Raw genomic sequence first — 10,909 nt, 5'->3', positions numbered from 1 at the left:
TGGGCTCTAAGGCGTCGTCTACAATACACGGAGTAAGAAGTAAGAGTAAGAAATTGACCAATCACAGTCGAATGTGAGAATGGACTGCGCGATCCGTGTGTCAAAATGGTCGATAGGAATGAGAGAGAGGGACCGTGGCAGACGGCCATTTCTATCTCTTTCCATTCAATAGTGTAATGGGAGAGAGAATGAGAGGGGGATTGACCGTCTCCCACGATCCCTCTCTCATTATTGTCGACCACATTTGATACATTACTTAGGGTGCGATTACATGAAGCGCGGAAACGCGGAAAAGCGGAAGACAAAATTATCTAGATTTTACTAAATTTCCGCGTTTCCGCGCGTTTTGTTTCGTCTGTTTTGATCTCCTAATATTACATGGAGCATAATTTTCGCGGAAAAGCGGAACGGTATAGTGACAAATACACTTAATTCATTACAATTTTTATTAATATGTTTATCTTTTTAGCTTTTGCATTGAATACAAGTATTTTAATCAATAAATATCATTAAAAATTAATAATCTCTAATACCCCGTTCCGCTTTTCCGCGAAAATTGTGCTCCATGTAATATTAGGAGATCAAAACAGACGAAACAAAACACGCGGAAACGCAGAAATTTAGTAAAATTTAGATAATTTTGTCTTCCGCTTTTCCGCTTTTCCGCGTTTCCGCGCTTCATGTAATCGCACCCTTATAGCATTTTTGGCCCGATCGGGTTTGCACCAACCTGGGTTGGATTAATCTTTCCTATTGGTTGACGTCACCCGCTCTACCGATAGGAGAGCACAAAACGCCATTAATCCAACCCAGTTTGGTGCAAACCTGGCCGGGCCGAAAACGCTATTAGATACGGTTCGCGCAGTCCATTCTCTATGCCTTTGGCCTGTTACTATTTTTGTGGATAGATTAGGTTAGGATCAGTGTATATGTGACGCTTTGTTTCCGTTATACAAGAACTGGATAGAAAGTGATTGTCTTGCAATTGATAAAAAATTAAGAGGAATCTTTAATAATTGATTAGATTCTTCATCAAATGTATATTAAACCTAGATATGATAGATAACGTTACGAAAATCATAAAACATGAGGCTAAGTGATAGATATACTCGTCGTACGCGTATCGCTTAGACGTAATGAAAATGACGTACCCCGGATTAGTATTACTTGTCGGAGTTGGAGTTGGAATAGCGACTTTTCTGTATTATGTGTTCACTGAAAATAACCGCACAGATGGACAATCATTATCATATTCGAGAAACAGAAGATCGTCCGAAGATCATTACGAAGACCGTTCTTGGACGACATCGTCGCATCCAACTGAAAAGTATTCAATACGTATACATAAGTATCATTATTTGCGCATTAAACGATATCATCTAATTTTCTTTTCTTCGAATTTACTTTCCATCTTTTCGCGGATATACATATAATTCTCCATAATGTAGTAGAAGAAACATTGTAGCTTTTTTTTACTTGAGAAACAGAATATTACGATATTAGAAACATGTTATATATTGTATGTTTCTATAAGAAATATTTACTTTCAGTGTACTATTAAATAGAAGAAGTTCATCAAATTCTTCGAAAAGTAAAGAAAGAAGAGACCTCGCGACAAGTAAAGATGATATAAACAATTGTTCAATCTGCCAATATGCATTAGTTGATTCGGATGTAATACAATTACGCCCTTGTAGACATAATTTTCACAAGGATTGCATTAATGAATTGACAAAATATGATCCTGGGGTAAAATCCGAAAACATACTAACTAGACACAAACTTATGAGGCATGCACAAAAATTCATGATTACACTTGTTTATGTTGCAGGCCCTTTGCCCTAATTGCAGAAGAAAATTTAGACCCGCGATATAAAAATACGCATCATATATGTGAAATACTGTTTGAATTATTTTCTATGGTTATTTACAAATATTAATGAATACATGGTTGTTTCACAATTTTATCATAGTTGAAGTATTTTTGCGATATGTTCAAAGCAATATGAAATGCACAATCTTTTTGTAGTAGCTTGTCTCTAATGATCGAGAAATTATATATACATAATATATTTATAAAATTTATAGTTTTTTTATAGTGCGCTTTGCAGAAAATAGGAAATAAAATGTTTTGAATTATGCTTGTAAAGTTACATATTACACATAGATCTTTTAAAATATTATTCTGAATTTATTCTCTAATTGATTACATATTTATAATGCTATCTGTCTGTGTTGTAAGAGAAAAAACAATAATACAATTTACATCAATAAGAATATACAACTCTAGAACTGGTATCATATAAAAAGATTTGTATGATTGTAAAGTCTTAGTACTTTCTATCAAACAAATATGTGTAACTATTACTCTCCTTTCATCAATTGATAGTATCAATTGAACCTAGTAACTTTGTTTAGTTACGCTAGAATTATGAGATTTATATCGGAGAAATATAGGTAAATATAGGTATTTACCTTAATCCTTAGCTCCCCAATCAAAATGTTACAGAAATTTCAGTTACATTTGCTTAGGAATCTGGAAATTGTCTCTAGCGAATGGTACTAAAATAGTTAATAGTGTTGTATACTTATAAGATATTAGTCTTACCCCTTCATCTTTATATAATAAAGTAACTAGTACAAGAGAAACTACATATATATATGTATACATATATGTATATATACATTACGATTATACAGATACAATTGTACTAATATATCTGATGATTGTATGGATAATTAATATATAGCGAGAGATGCGATATACATTGTATAATCGATCCGCTTTCCTTTTCGTTTGTTAATAAGTTGAAATAACTTTTTCGTAAGGTATCAAACTCTGCTCGCGCCTGGCTACGTATCCCGCAATGCGAGTCGGTATGTATGTGCGACGCGCGTATTCTGTAACGTTTGTCTAGTGAACGGCATGGAAAGCGAGGTAGTCGCGCTTTGGTCAGTAATCCGGGAAGCGTTTCCGTTCGGTCGATACCAAAGAGAATCTCTGTCTCTCGCGTATACCGTTTTTCTCGCATAGCCGGTAATTACGAATTCAAAAATGCGAAAAATAGTGAGAAAAAAAAACGCGAATCGGTGATTATCAGCGTTTCCTCCTCCTTCCAAAATGTATCGATGGAACGAACATGACAGGATTATTGTTCGTTATACTTGTCGTAACTCACGCGGTCGTAGGATCGCGACTATCCGCGACCAATGAGAAACGAGGTATGTATCTAATTTGTACATCGATATAAACTGCGAGTGTAGCTGAACGAACATTTAATCCGTCCTTTTCTTTTCTTTTTCTTTTAATACGCGGATACGAGACGTGTGCATTGGAAGATTTTATATCCTCTCGCGCGGTTTACTTCAAATTCGAGCACACCTTTATTATATTTAAACGAAAGACGAATCTTGTGATTTAATAAATATCGTAAGACATGATTTTTGATCTATTCGATTGATTGTGAATCGAATGTTATTCACGATATCACTCTAGACGATAAATTGTTATGTAAAACTGCGCTTGTAATTATAAGTTATAAGAGGATTTGAAAGAAGAAAAATATGCTATTTGTCGAATTTATACGAGTGGCGGATTGCAAAATAAAATTAATGTTTATTCACGGTTTTTTTCGATATTGTTCCTCTTATCCTTTTTTAGATAGTATAAAAAATTCTTTAACAATACAATCTCTCGAGTACTATATAAATCAATCAGGATTGCACGACGGAATAATACAATGCGAAACTATAATAACAAAAACGCGTTTTCATTCGATTGTTATTTAATCAAAACCACGACGAAATAGTAGCGAAATGCAATTTACGGTTAAAACTTTGAAAAAGATCGCGAGGCACAGAAATAGACATACAGAAGGATATTTCCTTTTCATAAAATGTACTCGTATTTATTCTGTGTGTGCAAATACACTCAGACTGCAGGGTTAAATATCGGTTGTCCCATTTCTGGACCGGTTCCACACGATCAAAAGAAGCAAAGCGAGTGTAAGCGGATTGAAACAAGTTGCGCGTTAATTTTTGATTTTGCTCATGCTTCGACTTCTTTAAAAGGTATAACAACTTGGTGAGATATTTCGGAACGTCGTGCCACGCCGAATCGATTGAGAAAATAACGTATCTACGACAAACTCACCTGTCGTTCGTCGCGTTGAATTATAACGCTCGTTAATGATTTGATATGTATCTTGGATATATGTCTTATATCGAGAGTTATCGACGAGAGTCTCTCCAACGTGTACAACAGGAGCCTATTAGGAGATTATTAGCGAAATTAGACCGTTATTTTACGTTGCACGCAACTTTTCTTTGTATACCTAAACATTATCGTTACGTCCTACGACTTACAGTGCAAAAAGTATTCGTACAGAGAAAATATTATTTTTTAATTTTATTTTTAAAAAGTAAATATTATCCAGCTGGAAATAATCCATCGAATTGATGTCGAATCGATATAAATACGATGATTTCAACATTAATTTGATGTCGATTCGACGTTTAATTAACGATCATTTCTTGTTGGATAATTAACAATTTATTCATAAAGAATAAAATAGACTGTATGTTTCTTAAAATAATATATACTAAAAAGAGAGAGATGTGTATTAATTATACAAAATATATCATCTGAAAAATAAGCGAAAATTAAAAATTGTATTGTTTGAATGCTCAAAAAATATTCGTACAAACGAGAAATTTAGCTTCTAAAATCAAGAATATATGTGAAGCTCGTTTGTTTATGTTAGAACAGAATGTATTTACTGTATACAATTGTTAATTAATGTTTATTTTCTACAAATAAACCTTTTTTTATAATAAATTTCCTTGTACGAATACTTTTTGCTCTCGCTGTATTTATAATTCTATTCATAATTCACCGCGTTAACGATCAAAATCGATACGATTGGACAATCGATCAAAAATCTTTTTAACTTTGACTTGGCGAAAAACGCGCGCATACGATATGAAGTACTGATCATGAAGCACAAGAAACACCCGCGTGGAACTTGTTTCACCTTAGACTCCCGTAATGGTGTTACGAGAATCTCGCGTTGACCTACGTGCCCGTTTCTCGCCCGATATACAAGAAGAACTGGCACTAGTACGAGATTGGGCACCTTTAGTATGGCTTGCGCCTGGAGAACGATTCTTACCGCTCGGTGTAACCGAATTCCTCGATAACGTACAATCGGATCAGTATTACCTTCGCACTAAAATAGACGTAGGTAAATGTTCAAAATAACTATGACAAATGATACAAATACATTAATTCTTATATCATTTGTAGAATATGAAAAGTGCGATTCAATATTCATATATATATTGTACTATATACAGAGTCACGTGCGGAAAATCGCTGACTGATCTTTCAAATAAGACAATTTTTTGACAGAATCCTTATTACAAAATCGATCGTCCTTCTTGTATGGTCGAAAGCCCGCTGGAACTGTGCCCATCTATGCTCTCGTGAAAAATTGCATTTCCAAAGACATGCGGCTACGTGCGGCAAAAAATACGCCGATGCTGAAGACGTCCATGGAACGGAATACTTTCACGTTGATACAGGATCCAGGATTTTTGGCTCAACGACAGACCAACAGTGTCAGTGATCTAAGAGCACAAATTATATCGCAAGAACAAATACGACAGGTAAAATACGCGAAAATAGGCAAGAACTCAGTAAACGCCAACTAAAAGTAACGTAACATCAACGTTACAATTTTACACTCAACACTCTGATGAAAAAATTTTACTGAAATTGAACTGAAATTATTCCACGTTTTGAAATATTTCAACAAAATTGCTGAAAATTTCACTGAAAGTGAATTTTTTAGCTAACATACTGAAAAATTACTGAAATTGAACTGAAATTTCTCTGAAGTTTTGTTCAAAAAATTCGCTGAAATTAAATTAAAATTTTTCTGAAAGCTGAAATTTTCCTAAAGTGACTCCAAAACGTGGAATGTAATGTAACACACTTATTATATTACATCTATATTATTGAGTATGAAATTATAACATTGATGTATGTTATATATATCTTTTAGTTTATTGGAAATAAAACAAATATCTTTTTATAATTTTCGTAAATTTCAAATGAAAATTATTAAATTTGCTAAATTTGCACACATTATTGCTTTTGTTACCCTTAATTATTACTTCCGAAAATATGAAATAATCCAAAAGAAATAACGATATAATTATACCATTTCAATTCCAATTTCGTTCTCTTTTCTTTCACGCGATTCATTTCAGGCGGCAATAGTGCCGCGATTCGAAAAGGTCAGAGAAGAAAGTGGATGTCAAAAAGTGCACTTTCACGTGACCTATTGGATGTTCTATCCATTTAGCGAAGGAAAAACGATTTGCGTATTGGATCTTGGATTTTTTGGCAGCTGGCCGATACCTACTATTGGTGGCGTGTGCATAGGTACACTTAAAGAATATGGTAGTCACATCGGAGATTGGGAACATATGAGTCTTTATTTCAAGGTAAATCATCTTTAGCAATCCTTCAAAGTAAATTTTTTATCCATTATCATTATTCACATGAACATGCCTACCTAAATACGGTGTCGTTATTTAGGACAACGAATATCCTCTAGCAATGTATGTATCGGCACACGATGTCGGTGCATTTTATCAGTATGATCCGCGAAATGGTACTTTCGTCTATGAGAGTCAAGAAACGAGAAAGGGTCTCTTCCAGAAGCCAACATTTCCTGAAAAGGTTTATACCGCTGGTGATTCACACCCGATTTTATTTAGCGCACGCGGCTCTCACGGGCTTTGGACAGCTCCGGGCAAGCACAAGTTCGTTCGTGTACCTCGTCTGTACGACGAGAGTGGATTTGGAACTGCTTGGCCAACATGGAAAAGATTGGAGTTGCTCTTGGAAGAGGATAATGAGCCTTTACCAGGTTGGATGACTTTTAAGGGCAAATGGGGTAATCCAAGCAGCAATTGTCATCCACTAGCAAGACTAGGTTTTAATATTTGCGAATTTGTAGACGGCCCAACCGGAATTCCTATGAAAAAATTCAATTTTCGATGTTAAGACCTACTATCGCTAAAGTCGATTAGGCAAAAAGACTGAGACGCGCCGTTTCGACTCGAATTTTAAAATGATTGTGATATATGGTATACAGAATGTCCCATTTTAATTGCCCTAGGCAAATATCTCAACAAATATATAAAATATGAAAAAATGTTTTAGATGAAAAAAAAAGAACGGTTTTGAGAGGGATGTATTTTCGTCCTTTTTCTTTTTTTCTCTTTTTTTTAAAATATATAAAGGCTCTAAGGCCAGAATCAGACTATGCATTTAAGATTGAGATTAAACATTAAAGATTGAAATTTCACCAATGAGGACAAAGAAATTTTGGTTCCTTTTGTTCTAAATGGTCAAACTTCAATCTTTCAATCTTCAATCTCATTCTTCAATGCGTAGTCTGATTCCGGCCTAAGAAGATATAAAGGTCACCTCCGTTTTTTTAAATGAAATTGTGTAATTTTTTTACACAATATGATTCCTCCAATTATTCTGCATATAAAAGTATTAAGGTAGAAATATCAGAAAATTAATAATTTACGAAATATTTTATATTTTATTCTGGTATATATATTGACATGAAATATTAATATATATATTACCTAAAAAAACCCGTCCACTTAAAAAACCAAAATACATCTTCAAAATTATTTTTCTTTCATTTTTCATCAAACATTTTTTTCGTATATTATGTATTTTTTTTAAGATATTTGCCTGGGGCAATGACAATTGAACATTCTGTATACATAAGGTAAATTAATGCGATTTTAATGAGAATGCCAAAGATGGTTGACAATAATACTGGGGAGGACTTTACGTCTCAGTTTATTCAAATAATTGATCTTCATGATCACAACTGAAAAGTAATTTAGTGCCACTGATGTTTATTTAGCGGAAGTTTCGTTGGAAATTAACATCAATATCGATTGATATAAAATGATAAAATAGAATTTGTTTAATACATAATGCGTACATAATAAGTGATAAAGAATAAGTGATATTATTGCTTTTGCAGACATTTTGCGCGTGATATATTCTTAAGAGCAGTAGGCAAATATATATATCTTCTTTCGTGGAACTTAGCCATTTACAATTGCAACGTTTGCTGTAGTCTGATTACAAGATCTTTTGGCTATGCTGAGTTGTTCATTCATTTGAACTTTTAACTAGTATTCAGCACTTAAATGCTTAAATATTTATCAGCGAAAGACAGCTCGATAATAAGCAACATTATTCAGACATTTCATCTTCGTTGGTTCCTTCTACAGCAATACTGCGTATGCCGTTTCTCAACAATGGTGTACCCTTATCTTTAGCTAACACACGTGCATTCAGTACAATTTTTAATGGAGTACCTGATGGACAACACATCACTTCAACATCCTCTTTTAATATTTTCTCCTTATATGCCAATAGCTCAACTTTTAACCTGATAAAAGGATCAATTATTTCATTAGCTAGATCAGTTTAAAAAGAAAAACACTTGATTAACGTGATAAACATATATGTAACCAATGTTATACCTTAAGCCATCTTTTTCTTGTGCAAAATCAACAATATGACAATTTGCATTGTGACTTCCTGCAATTACTGCCGGAGCTACTGTCTTTTCGTCTGGATGAATACATGTGTTCCATGGTACTGAAAATTCTACATGATATCTGAAATAAATATATCACATATACATATATATATATGAAATATTTAAAAATTAATATACGCATTCCCTTTCCTAATATATTTTTGTATAGGGTAACTGTCTCGATTACTGTGCCTGTCCCTATTAGTGTGCTTTTGTATATATTTCGATAAGTCATAAAGAAAACTAGCACGAATAAATAAGAAAAAATATTTTTTCTTGTTAAGTTAAATTGTTAATGCATACGATACCGAAGATAATATTTTATTTTTTGAGTATTAAAGTATTTTAAATATTTTTCAAAAGATATGTGAGGAATTTATGTGAATCCAATAATATGTACTGCAAGATTTTAAGCTTGTCCCTATTAATGTACCCTGTATTGGAGTTGAAAACGTTGTGTTATAAGTGTGCATTGAAATAAATATAATTGAAATAATGATTTATGTAATATTAACCTAAACAATTAGCTTAAATTTATTACCTGTTTTAGTAACTATACGTTAAAATGAATAAAATGTAGATAGGCACACAAATTGGGGGCACATTAATAGGGCCATCGTCGCTTGGAGGACTCACTAATAGGGACAAAAACATGTTTTTTATTTTTGTCAAAAACATTATAAAGTATTAACATTTTTTAAATTAAAGAAATATTAGAAGAAAAAGAAATAGTTGAAAAACCGATATTGATTGCAAGCAGATAAAATTAAAGCTACAATATTTAATAATTAATTCAGTAATAAGCAAGTTGGCTAAAAGGCACATTAATAGGGACGGTTACCCTATATTACAAATTTTAATAAATAATTGTAATTGACAGAAATTAAAATTTAGTTTTTAACATTTAACATAGCAATCAGACTAATATAAAATTATAAAATATTTATATAAGTTTTATATATAACAAATAACCTGTGATACAGTTGCAAGAACCCTAAATGAGCATCTATATGACCATGTCGCTGTGGCTGTATCATAATATTGTTATCTTTTCCACATCCACTTCCACCGCTAAAGTGAACATGATGCTCTAAACATAAAAAATTTTGATTTACACATTTTATATAATCGTTAATAAAGAAAAGATAATCAAATACCTTTATCTCCCATGTTCCATAAAATAGTTTGGCAGGTTTAACAGTTGTAATTTCATACTGTTCGCCAAAAAGTTGATGAAACCAACTACCCAATACTTCTAATGACTGACGATGTAAAGTCTGGGATCGATTCTGTACCTTGAAACGAGGTCAAAATTACAAAAATGAGTGAATTTACTAGAATATTGATAATTTCATTGGTCAACACCTAGTAAATTTGCTCACTTTTGTAATTTTCACCTTGATTGAAGATACAGAATCAACCCCCTGGTCTAATAGCGTTTTCTCTTGAGATACACTAGGTGCAGTCTCACGCCGCACCAGTTGCGTGTAAGCGCTACACTCAGTTACAGTGCCTGTTACACTACACTAGAGTGGTGCATACCATGGTGTACACTGTATCATTATTATGCTAAAACTCTGTTCCCGCTTGACTTTTATTTTCAAATTTTAAATGTCACACTGGTTCTACACGATCTCTTTGAGACGGTGTAGCAAAATCCCACTTCGTGCATAAAATTTGCACTACACCGTAGCCATGGAAACACAGTACACTGTCTGAGTGTTGCACTAGTGGGCGATAGTGCAGCCAAGTAGTGATGCACATTTGGCTCCCCGGCAACACGGAATTCAGCCCCACCACTTGTACCCTCACCAAGCAGACTTAAGCTGGAAACACAATAGACACAGGCAATAGGCACAGGCAACAGGGAATAACGAGCCGTTCAATCAGAGCTCTGGGATATAATATCGAACTTATACCCCAAAGCTCTGATTGGACGGCTCGTTATTCCCTGTTGCCTGTGCATATTGCCTGTGTCTATTGTGTTTCCAGCTTTAGAGCTCTGAAGCCGCATATACACCTAGCGAACGAACACTGAACGAACGGTGAACGAACGGCGAACGCGAACATTCATTGGTTGCGTTCAGCAGATGTATACGTCAAAGCGAATGAGAATCGAACATTCAATTCGCGTTCGACTCGGTTCCCTCATGAAGCGGTACATCAAAGAAAATTCGTGCGCAATTCGTGCGCGGTGTAGACATGCAAATCACGTGTTCGCTATTTGACTGTTTGCCTAAGGCTGGAGTCCCATGAAG

At 34.0% G+C, this 10,909-nt stretch overlaps 3 protein-coding genes across 5 annotated transcripts; 2 read left to right on the top strand and 1 right to left on the bottom strand.

The window, feature by feature from the left end:
• Nucleotides 1-886: 886 nt before the first annotated feature.
• On the top strand, nucleotides 887-2,012 carry LOC108766937 (uncharacterized). Its single transcript, XM_018516518.1, has 3 exons — nucleotides 887-1,327; nucleotides 1,551-1,749; nucleotides 1,832-2,012. The coding sequence occupies exons 1-3, from the start codon at nucleotides 1,137-1,139 to the stop codon at nucleotides 1,874-1,876; spliced, it is 435 nt and encodes a 144-aa protein (XP_018372020.1). The 5' UTR covers nucleotides 887-1,136; the 3' UTR covers nucleotides 1,877-2,012.
• A 3,035-nt stretch (nucleotides 2,013-5,047) lies between these two features.
• LOC108766935 (uncharacterized) lies at nucleotides 5,048-7,222 on the top strand. Its single transcript, XM_018516515.1, has 4 exons — nucleotides 5,048-5,243; nucleotides 5,411-5,667; nucleotides 6,274-6,510; nucleotides 6,605-7,222. Exons 1-4 carry the CDS (start codon nucleotides 5,048-5,050, stop codon nucleotides 7,073-7,075), a joined length of 1,161 nt encoding a protein of 386 aa, XP_018372017.1. The 3' UTR covers nucleotides 7,076-7,222.
• LOC108766944 (UPF0687 protein C20orf27) lies at nucleotides 6,981-10,396 on the bottom strand. Of its 3 annotated transcripts, none has more exons than XR_001940404.1 (5): nucleotides 9,809-9,982; nucleotides 9,624-9,741; nucleotides 8,593-8,730; nucleotides 8,043-8,498; nucleotides 6,981-7,046 (listed from the first exon to the last, which is right to left on the bottom strand). XR_001940404.1 is itself a non-coding variant. In XM_018516533.1 (5 exons), the coding sequence occupies exons 2-5, from the start codon at nucleotides 9,819-9,821 to the stop codon at nucleotides 8,300-8,302; spliced, it is 468 nt and encodes a 155-aa protein (XP_018372035.1). In that variant the 5' UTR covers nucleotides 9,822-9,946; nucleotides 10,034-10,396; the 3' UTR covers nucleotides 7,750-8,299. The 3 variants fall into 3 exon arrangements, 2 of the variants coding, with proteins under 2 accessions (XP_018372035.1, XP_018372034.1); XM_018516533.1 differs by lacking the exon at nucleotides 6,981-7,046 and adding an exon at nucleotides 10,034-10,396 and having other exon boundaries at nucleotides 7,750-8,498; nucleotides 9,809-9,946; XM_018516532.1 differs by lacking the exon at nucleotides 6,981-7,046 and having other exon boundaries at nucleotides 7,750-8,498.
• Between the last annotated feature and the right edge of the window lie 513 nt (nucleotides 10,397-10,909).

Source organism: Trachymyrmex cornetzi, unplaced genomic scaffold (assembly GCF_001594075.2).
Source record: "Trachymyrmex cornetzi isolate Tcor2-1 unplaced genomic scaffold, Tcor1.1 scaffold640, whole genome shotgun sequence".
Classification (NCBI taxonomy): Eukaryota; Metazoa; Arthropoda; class Insecta; order Hymenoptera; family Formicidae; genus Trachymyrmex; species Trachymyrmex cornetzi.
The sequence above is the reverse complement of the archived record's forward strand: the minus strand, read 5'-3'. Positions and strand labels throughout refer to the sequence as shown.

Coding starts and splice junctions, on each gene's coding strand:
- LOC108766937 (XM_018516518.1), top strand. CDS start 1,137: ATGAAAATGACGTACCCCGGATTAGTATTACTTGTCGGAGTTGGAGTT. Junction 1,328..1,550: donor TCGTCGCATCCAACTGAAAA/GTATTCAATACG, acceptor ATTTACTTTCAG/TGTACTATTAAATAGAAGAA. Junction 1,750..1,831: donor TGACAAAATATGATCCTGGG/GTAAAATCCGAA, acceptor TTTATGTTGCAG/GCCCTTTGCCCTAATTGCAG.
- LOC108766935 (XM_018516515.1), top strand. CDS start 5,048: ATGGTGTTACGAGAATCTCGCGTTGACCTACGTGCCCGTTTCTCGCCC. Junction 5,244..5,410: donor TCGCACTAAAATAGACGTAG/GTAAATGTTCAA, acceptor ATTTTTTGACAG/AATCCTTATTACAAAATCGA. Junction 5,668..6,273: donor CGCAAGAACAAATACGACAG/GTAAAATACGCG, acceptor GATTCATTTCAG/GCGGCAATAGTGCCGCGATT.
- LOC108766944 (XM_018516533.1), bottom strand. Junction 8,731..9,623: donor TTCTTGCAACTGTATCACAG/GTTATTTGTTAT, acceptor TATTTATTTCAG/ATATCATGTAGAATTTTCAG. Junction 8,499..8,592: donor CAAGAAAAAGATGGCTTAAG/GTATAACATTGG, acceptor TCCTTTTATCAG/GTTAAAAGTTGAGCTATTGG.